The following is a 12,283-nucleotide window of genomic DNA, read 5'->3' on the forward strand; positions in this document are numbered from 1 at the left end:
ATATGTAGTTCAAAGTCTTTAACAATTCTATAAAAATAATTATTTGCTAGTTTCATGCTTACCTTCAAATACATGAAGTATTTGAATGATTTCACATTCTTTTTCTGAATTAGGTTCACTGCAGTACGAGATCAGGCAGAGGCTTCAAAACCTTAATTAGGCATGTGTGACTCAACCAACTGGCTATTTGAGCTTGAACAAAGAAGTCTGTCTAAATACAACTCTAACAAAAATGAAATTTTGTACCACAGCAGATCAAGCTAACTAACACTGAATATCTTTTTCATGGTGGGGGGGTGTGTGTGTGGGGAAATTTTAAAAATCACTATCATAGCTTTTAGCACAGGATATTGAAGGAAAACATATTGTAAGACCATGCTTTGTAAACATTTCTATGACTCAGAGACTATTTGGTTTGGAATGAATTCTCAAATACTTGGTGTTATGCAGGGCAGTAATTAACAGCTAATGCTATGAAAACAAGCAACCTTAACATGAAAATACATTAGCAAGAGGAGTGAAGGCTCCTGCATCAAGTAGTTAAAACTGGATATTTATATTTTATTATAAAGTTTATAGCATTAGAGGGTCCCACATGGCACAGTAAGTAACCTTGTTACAGCTGCAGTATTTGTTTTTGCTTGGTACAAAAAAAGCTAAACAGCAGCATAATTGTTGTTATATTGAATCTGGGATTGGAATGAATTTGTTTCTGCTTGAATAGGGATGAGTCAGTTATTTAAAATGAAAAGGTTGCATTTTAAAATTTCAAATATGTGCAAAATGCCTTTCAGTACAGTAGAGAATATGGTAGAGATGTGTGCAATCTTGAAAGTTATCTCCTAACCCAGATACCGCCAAGATATTGCAAAATATCACATGGAGGGTGAACTCTGAGTGGTTACTCATGACTTTCAGTATTAATTCCAAGAGTCCTCCTCACAGCTGGTGTTCTCTCCCCACCCCACTGTATGTCCTTTTATGCAGTGCATCAAGTACTGACATTCATAATTATTATAAAAAAGCCCCAACAACATTGGTCCATGATAGTTCTAATAAGCTTCCTTCAGGAATTCCAGTAAACTCTCCATCTTAAGACAGCTGTAACTGTTACAATGGATTTATGAAAGCAAATGTAGTCTGAGAGATGAAGTTCTGTGAAAATTCCTGTCTCCATCTTCAACACCTTTTAAAAACACAGAATGGATTCTCATGTTGTTATTTGGATTTTGGTGCTTTAGCCTTGATGTGGTTTTCTGTTTTCACATGTTGTAGGCAACATAAATAGGATCCAACTGGTCAGCTAAAAATCCGTCTCTCAAGTGCATTCGTTGTTTCTCACCACGGGAATTGATCGGGATAACACCAGGGTCCACAATGACTACAACACCCACTATGAGATAATGCTCTTCCAGAACCACATTTGTTACCAGTGCGACCAGGTCCAACGCTTCTTGTTCTGAGCCTTCCAACTCCACAACCACCACCAACAAGTTGGTCCATGTAAACACAGCACTGTCAGCATAATATAAATGGTAATGATGAGAGAAAAACATACACAGTCAAAGGAAGCTAGTTATCAAAGAGAGACTCACTTGAAATAAATTTTGGAAGGACTTGAGCAATATAATAAATGACAAGTGATATAACAGCAATGTGAAAATACTCATAAATCAAGAGGTATTAAAGCTGTCAGTCCTTGGAGGGATATTCTCTGACACTTGTTTTTTAATTGTCCCTGTATAAAATACAAGTAGGTCTTTTTCTGCTTTCTTACATACAAAATAAGTTATTTAAAAGTCCTTTGCACTTATGTATTAAAATGGGAGCTGCTAAGATTTCACAGTCAGCGTGTGCATACTTGATATTAATATACTTGTGGAAATATTAAAGGAAATTCAAAACCTCCCAAAGCTTACAAGTAAACACTACCACTTTCAGACTACAGAGAGCCTACAGCCAAATGGCACACATCATCTGTTAGGACCAGACCACAATAATATATGTTAGAAGATATCATTAAAGATATCTTTGAGATGTGCTTACCACATCCAAGTGCATACATTCTGACACAGCCACGGGAGTCAACAACACAACCCTCAAGTGTTCTGCTGCCCTATTCATGCCCTGCTCTCCTTGTCCTTCGGACTATGAAGATCAAACTCTGATAACTTTTTTTTTGAGCAGCAGCAGCAGGAGAAAGAGGGGAGTTGTATTTCAGTTACTCTTACTGCAGTAGTTTGTTAGAAAAGTTTTGATGAGTTTCACTCTACAGCAAACTCTCAGTCTAGCATTGACAGAGTTTGACTTCTTTTGAAGAAATGGAAGGATAAAGAAAAGTAATACTGAAGCTCTTACCATTCTGCAATGCTCTTATGGGCTCTTATTACAGAAGTCTCTATATCAATGGGATGGTACCTCATTCCTCTGAGCTCCAGTGTCTCATCCAAGGAGCCTACCACATACAGGGCATCATGCCTCTCTGTAATATAGCACAGACATTTAAAACATCGTCAGATCTACAGAAAAATATGGTCATTTGTATGTGCTTATTCCTAATGTTCTAAGATGGTGCTTCCTAGGGGAAAGAGTCTACAATACACATGAACCTCTACAATTTGGAGAGAAAAGAATTAAGAGGTCATGTAGCACTGGAAGCAAATGAAGTCAGACTAAAAAGAATTTCTGAAACATCCAGTTCTGCATCTTTTCTCATGGAACGTAGTAGCCGTTCATAAACCCTATCAAAATCCACTGGTAAAGCATCTTTTGTCCCACTATTCTTATCAGAGAATTTCTCTCCTCTGATTGACAGGAACACTTTTCCAGTTTCCAAATGCAACTTCTTTTTCTTTTTAAAATCAGCTTATACTAGTCCTCATGCCCACAATATTCTTCTCAGCTTTTTAAGTTCCCCACAATAAATGCAGCAAAACCAGTGCTATCCCCTTCTGAGCCTTAGCTCTGCTAGGTCAAATAAGTAAAGCTCTCCTAGACTTTTCTTGAAGGACATGCCTTCCACCTTGCCATGTTCATCCTGTAACTCTGTTCAGTTCAACTTTACTTTACACATATTTCATAGTTCTGCTCCACTGTGTGACTTGAGTAGAAAAGCATGCTGGGATGCTGCACTGCATTTCATGCATACTTGCTTCATTAACTCACCATAAGTAGCCTCTCAAATGCTGACAGATTAAAGGACAACTGACACTGTTCTACAGTGATAAAAATCTCAGGATTTTTCAGAAAGCTACAAGGCACAAAAACTTGCTGTAGTAATCCTGTGCCTTGCCATCTGCAACTTCTCTCTGTCTGTGTTTGCTCACAGATCCCCATCTCTGTCAACTCCCAGCTTTCTCAAGAACAGGGAACCATTGCACTTCGAACAGTGACAGAGGGACAATTCCATCAAAGCATCCTGTGCAGAACCTTGCACTAAGCAGCAATGTGCTCTGGAGGTCAGGTAGAAAATCAGAGAAGGATTTTTCTTTCCTTTGCAAGGACAGTTGGGAGCACCCTGATTGACTGTTCTGTTATCATGCTTTACCACCTCTGGAGGAGAAAATGACATGCAGCAAAAGCTTTTTCATGGAGCTGGATCTACCAGCTCCCACTGATAGCCTGAGCCCACACTCCAGGAACAGGGGCCGACTAACATGGAACTGCTCAGTGTGCTAAACAGACTGAACATGTGGAGAGGCCTCGTGCCGAGAAGGCACCCTTCTGTGGCAGCTAAGGATACCACACATCTCTGATGAAGACTGCTTCTTCAGAATTCACCTTTTGCTTTTTGATGGCACTCTGACTGTGGAAGTAGGAAGTCTGCACAACACTGCTCTGGAGGAGATGGAATTTAGTGGGCTGCAGTGATTTCTCCAGCCAGAGCAGTAGCATTCACCTTTCTTGTTCTCAAGAGTCTCAGGGAGACTGAATAGTACACTAGCGCAGCAGACTGGAGGATGACCCTCTCTCAGCAATAGGTGGTGTAGCTCCTTGACAGAAGTCTGTACCTTGAACAAATTGCTCTCCTTGCTCACTTTTCTTCCTTCACATTAGAGATGACTAAAAGTAGGATGGACGTGCACGATGTCCCCCAACCAGACACTGCTGTTCCAGAAGTGGGAACACTGTTTTTCTATCTTGTGCCATGAGTGATTACAGCAAATGTAAAAGGTGTCTGAGAACCCCCTGCAGCTCATTATCGAGGGACAACAATGAGGGGACACTGACCCTATCTGTGTAGATATCACCATTCATTTAAATCCAATCACAGACAAATAGCAATATGCACGGTCTAGTGGGAGGTGTCCCTGCCCCTGGCAGGGGAGTTGGAACTGGATGATCTTTAAGATCCCTTCCAACTCAAACTGTTCTATCATTTGTGAGTTATAAGCACACAAACTCCTTTTCTTCAGATGTTCTGAGAAAATTTTTAACAAAAAAGTTTCATAATCATGAATGATAGTTAGTCCATATTCTGTCTCAACAGAAAAAGGAGCAGTTCTTCCATCTGCTTATATTTCTCAGGTTTAGACATTTTGGCTTTGAAAAAAATGAGATTAACAACTTATTTTCTATACTGGAAATATTATGTGAAGTTACTCCTTTAAGTTCTGAAAGGCTGGGAAATCACTGATACTTGTGTCTAGATCAGCACTGAAATTCTGCATCCTGTCTGTACGGAAAGAGGTCCAGAGGAGAAGTGAGTAGAAAGGCTCCAGTGCTTCTAACAAATGCACTCACATTAATAAGAGAGATGAACATGGTTTCTCAATCTGTCAAAAGGGCATTATGAATCCCTTGTTTTGGATGATTACCCAGCATCATCATAATCAGTGAATATGTAGAGAGTAACGATTCCTGGTACATTCAGCACTGTTCTCTGATGGGAGTCAGGATAGGAGGATAGCTTACTCTTTGCTAGCTCAGCTATCCCAAGGAGTTTCAAACACATGCTTCTGTCAGTGCATGTGTTTTCTCTCACCTCCACTAGCATCAGTCAGTTCCGTTCTGCGCAGAAAACCGAGGTACCCAGTTCGAGCCCAGATGGTCTGAGTGTCTCCAAAACTCAGGTGAGCAGTAAAGTGATCAGCGTGCAGTGCTTCTTCTCCATACACCGTGTAGTAACCAGTAGCATTGTGCGGGCTACTTACCCATATCTAGGGGATAAAACAAACAAACAATGCAAAGGAACTGTTCCCCTATAAACAGAGGTTATTTTGCCAGACCCAGGCAGCATAATTTCTTGATTTTAAAAAAACTGTTCCTCTTGACAATTCTTCTGCCCCTCAAATGCCAGGAGTAGCTTTATTAAAATAATTCATTAAATTTTGCCTCACAGAAAATGACCAGAAAAAAGGAGTAAAAAGGAGTTTTATATACATGTAACTCAGAATGATAAAGAGAAAAATGAACTAGGAATTTGGCTTACTGGAGAGAAACACCCATTAACTTGCAATCTTCTGTTAGATGGGCGTCTTTGTATACACAAATACAAGTATGTAAACAGTTCCAGCTCTCTGTAGAGTTCATTCACTTGTCACATTAATGCAATTGTAGCCAAGAGACAGACATTTATCTAACATGACTATTATTAATTCACTGGTGATAAAGTACAACAGCATCAAAGTTTTACCTCTCCTAAATGTGAGTCTCCCAGAGGTCCCTTGGTTTCTGTGTGTGCTATGATGACCTTTACCCCTGGAAGAATCTTGAATAAGAGGCAAATGTTTAAAATAGAAGTTAAGAAAACTTGAATTTATCAAAACAAAAGTTAATAAAGCAGAAACCCCAGATGCCAACAGTCTGTGCAATTCTTTTCCTTCTCCTCCTCTCTGCACCACAGATATCAACCATCTCTTCCCACCAACTTGTTTAATTGTTGAAACTCAGCTTCAAAGTTGAAGTTTGTTTTACAGATGAAAAATGCATTCTGCATGAAGGCCTATGACTTCTTCAGCTGTAGCAATATTGCTTCACTTTATGCACCTGGCTTCATTTTAACTAGCTGTTCATTTTATGCTCCCGACATACTGTGAGATTAGTGAAGCTTGTTGCACAGATTCTGTACTGAGATCCAGCTGAAGCAGCTCACTACCCAGGTAAGGGTCATGAGGAGGAAGGATCACTCTCAATCTCTCACCTTCCCAGACTCCATAAGTGGCAGACTGTGTGGAGAACCTCTCTCTACCAAACGCACCCTGAGGAAATAAGAAAATGCAAGGAAAAAGTACAAGGATTTATGAACTTAAATGGACGTTAAATAGACGTGTTCTAGTATATCCAGTGTTATACAAGGTTTCCATGTTAGTATTCCCATAGACCACATTTATTTTAAAAATCAGAAGCTCAACCTTCTGGAGAGGTGAGTAACTTTTTTCCAACAGAGCTCTCAATTTGCAGTTCCACCAGCATTTTAAATTCACCTTTGCAGGACTCTGCTGGACCTCTGCTTGCCACATGAACCGTACGGCAGAGCACCAGCAGGATTTGCCAAAAGTGATGAGCAGGCAGTGTAAGTGGAACTGAGACACACCATGCACCCAGCAGTAGCATAACTTGTGAAGAGAGCACGTTTGCAGAAGGAACAAGAACTGACTGCAGTAGGAGACGTTCACATGAAAAGAGGCTCCTATATACTATGTCATATAACACTAACCCCACATCCTTAGGCTAGGACTGACTAACACAGTGGCAACTTTGAAGCTATGGCCAAACTTATTTTTAACAGGAATATACACCATGCGAGTGATAGTAATATATTAGATTAGGAGAAAATGACTGTAGTTTACATTGATCTGTTCAGGTGCCAGATCAGGATCATGCACATGATGGTGAATAGCTTGTCTTCCAACAGTTAAAATTTAAGCTTGCAAAAATTAGAGATGAGTAGTCACAAAAGCTGTCAGTTAACATAAGCCCCTAATTTAACACTGTCAATTAAAAAAAAATTGATATTATGTTTCTTGAAATCAGTACAGAAAGAAATACATACGTGCATGTACCATGCTAAACTTAGTCTGAACATGGTACTGCCAGCACTTGTATTAACTCAGTTAACTGTGAATATGAGCTATAAGTTAATATGAAAATTATGACTACAGATTTAAGTCAAATAGAATGATATGTATTTAACAAGTTTCCAAATGATGTGTGTACACACGAGCATGTATGTGTGTTTTGATATGGTGTAGTACAGGCCTGGCATCAACTTATGGGAAGGCTGAAGGAATTGAGTTGGTTTGGTCTGAAGAAAAAAAACAAAACAACACCAAACCAAACAAACAAACAAAAAAAACCAAACAAACAAAAAAAAAACCAAAAAAAGGCTGAGGGGAATTCTAACTGCACCTTTTCCACTACCTAAAGGATTGTTATTATAGAGATGATGAAGCCTGACTTCTCAGAGTTGGACACCAAACAGAGAACAGGCCAGGGATATAATATGCAAGATGTGAAATGTCAGCAAGGAAAACTTCCCCTGAGCAGTCTGTCAGTCTCAGCACATACAACCAGAGAAGAGGAGGATCTGAAAGTCTGTCATAATGTCGTCCTCCCAGACCCTTCTCTTCTCCAGGTTGAATAACTCCAGCTCTCTCAGGCTTTCTTCCCAGAAGAGCCATTCCATTGCTCTGATGACTTTTTTGGCCTCCTCTGTACCCACTCCAATCGGTTCATGTCTCTCCTGTGCAGAGGACTCCAGAGCTGGATACAGTACTCCAGGTACAGTCTCACCAGAGCTTGAGTAGAGAGGCAGAATCACCTCCCTTGACCTGACCAGCCATGCTTTTTTTGATGCAGCTCAGCATATGGTCGGGTTTCTTGAGCACACAGTGCCTGCTCAAGTCGTGGCAGGACTTGGCCTTGGTGAAGCTGCCAAGAACATTTCAACAAACCAACACAATGCAAGAAGGATAAACTTTCTCCTCTACAGTTATTAAATAGTTAATGCTTTAACATAATCTGTACCTGTCGTGTCGAAGTGCTCTCATATCTACATAAACTGTTGTTGGATCTGGTCCTGCTATTCCCTAAGGATAAGAAGGAAGAAACAAATTCAATAGAAGCCAGAAAATCCCGCTTCCATTCTCACAGCCACAAAAATTCAAAAATTCATCTTCCTTTTCACTGACACTTATAAAGTATTGCCCTAATCTACAAGAAATATAGTTAAATAGCCCCATTTTCTACAGTGACTGCTATAAAGTTTTGATGTTTTATGGAATCAGTAAATGAATGTACAAATGAAGTATGTATTTATTCAGACAAGTCTTTAAGTTTTTAAATTTTTAAAATTTAAAACAAGTTTAAAATTTTTATTTTGTTTAGCACTTCCTCTAAAAACTACATAGCAAGTGCAAAACATGTAAGCATAAACCTATATGGGCCTAATTCCCCTCCCAAAGCTCAACTGTTCTGCTTTGTAACAGTTTTGTCGACATTGGAAAAAATAAACCCCAAACAACTACAAAACAACATTTAACTAAACCATAACTCTAAACAATCCCTGTGTCTTTTCAAGGCTCCTGCCAGTAACAGCCTAGGCAGAGCTCTCTTGCAGCCAGAGGATAAACCTTCTGACCAACTTTGGTGAGAGGTTTCCCATTTCCCAACATGGGAACAGGGGACCTTTTTTTTCCCCTCAGCAGAATTTAACCTCAATACAATTAGAAACAACTGTGAAATACTTATTCAGGCTAAAAAAAACAGGCAAAGTTTTGGTCACTATTCCTGCCCTAAAGCACAGTTTCTCATTTTAGAAATACTTCAAATGAGGCCACTTTGCCATCAGCTCAAGATTGCAGTACTAGAGAACAGTAATTATGTCTTTATAATGACTATCCCTTGTATTTTTGTAGCACCTCTGAGGCTTTATGATACTGACAGCCACACCAGATTAATGGTATGATCTTTATCTTTAGGAATATGCCATTCAGTAATTTTAATCATGGCTATAAGCCCCATTCTGGCTTGTTTGAGAAAGGTTTTTTACTTCACCAACAAGCATTCTTTGTAAGTAAAGCCGAACTTTAGAAAAAAATCTTGCTTTATCTGTTCCAAATGAAAACTCTCTCCAATGGCATACATTTGCTATAGAGTAATACTGCGGAACCAAATTGACTTTAGGTCACGACAAGCACACATGCATCACTATACCTGTTCAGCCAGCTTGCTCAGCCTGTTTGGCTGACAGCAGGACCACAAACAGAAGTAACAGAGGCCATCAAATTGTGTGAAACAGAGAGAAAGGGGAAAAAAGAAAATACAAACAAAAAGGCACTGGAAACGTAAGATAGACACAAGTAAGACAGAAAACAAAACTCATACTGTTTTAGAGTGAAAAGAGAATTTGTATTTCAGATTACTTAAGAGCTTGGCACTTTTCACTGGGAAATATGCATGTTAATAAACATAACGAGGTTTAAGGCAGATCATACATAATGCCTGTTGTCTCATCCTAAACCCCTCTTCCACGTCTAAGTACCTAAAGGCTGCTTGCAGCTTCAGAAACACTTTCTCAGTAAACTAGTCCAGTAAGTTTGGAAGACATTATTTATTTATATTTGTATGCTAACTTCTACCAAATACCCATTCAGTTTGGCTATTCATCTGTATTCATTTAAATTCAATGATTCTAAAAAGTAAAATACAGATATCACTTTGAAAGAACAGGGGGAAAGGGGTTAAAACAACTTATACCAAACTACTAAAAACAGTCTCAAGAACGGATCACAGAGATGAAGAAGGTATAAAATGAAGGGGAAGCTTAACTGCCCAGCAGCCCAACACACTTCAGTTTTCTTGGAGTACTTTTCACATTGCCATTTAACATTCTGCAGAAAAAGTAAGGGCTTCTCCCCTTTGTGCAGTCTGAACAGCAAATATCCAAAACGAGCTTTTCAAATTATTATTTAGACAGGTAATTCAGAAAGCTGTTCTTTCACATTTGGAATGTGAAAAGTTTTATTCAATGAAATTAAAATCTTAATTTACAGTCATCTTAATTTCATCTATAGCCTTCATATATTTCCATATACTGATTCATAAAATTGCTCTGGCCACATTTCTCTATAACTACTTATCAAAGGGCTGTTAAAAACCTTCTTTCCTTTAATATGTGTAAGAGAATCTATAGAAACTAAAGAAAAAATTTTAAATGGCAAAATATTTAAGAAGATCATAGCCCCAAACATCTGTCTTGTAGGAAACCTGGAACATCAAAATATATTCTGAGAGGAAAAAAGACTTTCTTTCATCTAGTGGGCATCAGGAAGGTAAAAAAAAAAAGTTTTGCAGAGGCACATTAGCAGTCTTCATAGAATCATATTTTTTTTAAAGTTTATTTCATACCAATACAATTGGAAATAAAATTTACAGTTACAGCCCTACTTAATGCATGTGCCATCTATGAAATTCCCCACATTCAAAGCTATGTACTGCCACATCTGAAACTTGAGCAGCTTATCTATTAACTCAAGTATCATCCAAAACCCAGGGTGTTTTGCCATTTTCTAGACCATACTTGTACCTCATTTGCAGTTTTTTGATTTTGCAGTTGTGGAATACATTTTTTTTTATCTTTCCTCACTAAAGAAGAAACATCCCATTAAGAAAAGTTAGATTTAATCTGGTTAAATTACACATACAAGAGTATCATCAACTGAGTCTATCGTCAACCATACTATCCAAGGCAGGCCTGGACCATAGCATGTCATTATCTCCCATCTGTGAAGGAGGGTTGTGTACATTTATGGGCATATCCTTTCCCTCAACTTTAACTGAAAAAAAGTCCAGCTCTCACTTGAGGCGAGACAAACACATTTGCATGCTGACAATACTCATTCGAGATCTTCAAAAGTAAAAAAACTTGCCAATCTCGTCAATTTTCCTGAGTCTTACTTGAGGAACCCTGTATTCCATTTAATAGCACACACAGATAAGCTATTTTTCAAACAGACAAACACTGTATCACACAAGAGCTGAAATAGCACTGCTTGAAATATTTAATACATTTATGAACAGGAAGCTGTGCATTTAATTTAATACTGCTCCTTCATAGTAGGAAGGAAACAGGTGTCTTAATACTGATCCTCTGTATTAGAAAAACAAATCAACTGGTCAGTTAGTACAGAAAAGTGAAATTATAATCTGTATCTTCAAGGCTTATTTAATTTGGTGACGAAGCAAGAAACAAACGGAGCTCTAGTTCATTAGAGAAAAATGACAGAGGTGAACATGTTAAGGAATAAGCAGTTTAAGCTCACCTGTAAGCAAATTGCTACGTTAACCCTGCATCCAAATGTTGTGCTCACAGCACGAGCAGAGAGGCCCAGGTCTTTGAATAACTTAGAGAAAGACTGTGTGAGTGTAATCCTTGGTCTCTCCTCTGCAACCACCATACATGTTCGCACACAGGACAGGTTAACTCCTTTCATCTGAATAGTTGGGTGAAGAAAGCAACATTTTAAGTCTGAAATCAACAATTCTAGAAATTAGCCATTTTAATTTGCAGAATGGATGGACTATAAAACCACTGCAATAACTGACATGAACTAGTTAAACAACATAGACAGGGATTGCACTCAGGTTGACACCATCCACCCAGGACAACCCTCTAAAACTGTGCCAAGCTTTGTGGCAGTTTGATGCAGAAGATGGAAATTACTCACATCACGGACCTGTACCACAGCCTACCACCATTTTGGGCTGAAAAAACCACAAGATACAACTGTGTCACAGGGCTACGCCCACCAGAGACCTGCTCGCTCCCAGAGCTGTGCAGTTGCAGATGCCAGTAGAGTGTTCAAGACATTACTGGCTCTCATCAGGGTGAATGTGAAACTGCAGGGACTGGCTGTGGGCCAGGATCCCCTTCAGTGAGGTCTAGAACAGAGGGACAGTTCTTTGTCTATAATGTAGTCGCTTTCTTGTGTGCAACAAGCTGCCAGACATTCCCCCAGTGGAAGTCCTGAGCAGCTTAATTACTACACCCGTGGGAGCTCTCCTACCATTGAGACAGAAATGGCTCTTCAAGGAAATGAAGTTTCAGTTAACAGATTTCCCCCCAAAATAAATGTGTGTATAATTGCTGCTCTTAGGAAGATTACATGCATTTTAAAATTCAATACATTTGGTGTCAAGTGGTCTGAAAATTGGTGAGATTTGCCAGCTTTTTGGGTGGCTTTTGGTTTTGGTCTTTTGGGGGGAGACGTTTTTAGTTTTGAGGTTTGGTGGGGCTTTTTTGCCTTTTTTTTTTATTTTTATTTTATTTTTTTTTTTTTTT

General features: G+C 38.9%; 1 protein-coding gene across 1 annotated transcript in view; it reads right to left on the reverse strand.

The window, feature by feature from the left end:
- Nucleotides 1–553: 553 nt before the first annotated feature.
- DIP2A (DIP2 disco-interacting protein 2 homolog A (Drosophila)) overlaps nucleotides 554–12,283 on the reverse strand; it is a gene marked incomplete at its 5' end in the record, with an annotated part of 60,757 nt that continues 49,027 nt past the window's right edge. Inside the window, 7 exons of the mRNA XM_008948549.1 lie at nucleotides 554–1,515; nucleotides 2,359–2,482; nucleotides 4,985–5,159; nucleotides 5,636–5,710; nucleotides 6,143–6,200; nucleotides 7,969–8,030; nucleotides 11,265–11,435. Coding sequence (XP_008946797.1) covers nucleotides 1,263–1,515; nucleotides 2,359–2,482; nucleotides 4,985–5,159; nucleotides 5,636–5,710; nucleotides 6,143–6,200; nucleotides 7,969–8,030; nucleotides 11,265–11,435 — 918 coding nt within the window. The remainder of the gene's footprint in view (nucleotides 1,516–2,358; nucleotides 2,483–4,984; nucleotides 5,160–5,635; nucleotides 5,711–6,142; nucleotides 6,201–7,968; nucleotides 8,031–11,264; nucleotides 11,436–12,283) is intronic.

Source organism: Merops nubicus, unplaced genomic scaffold (assembly GCF_000691845.1).
Source record: "Merops nubicus isolate BGI_N331 unplaced genomic scaffold, ASM69184v1 scaffold7611, whole genome shotgun sequence".
Classification (NCBI taxonomy): Eukaryota; Metazoa; Chordata; class Aves; order Coraciiformes; family Meropidae; genus Merops; species Merops nubicus.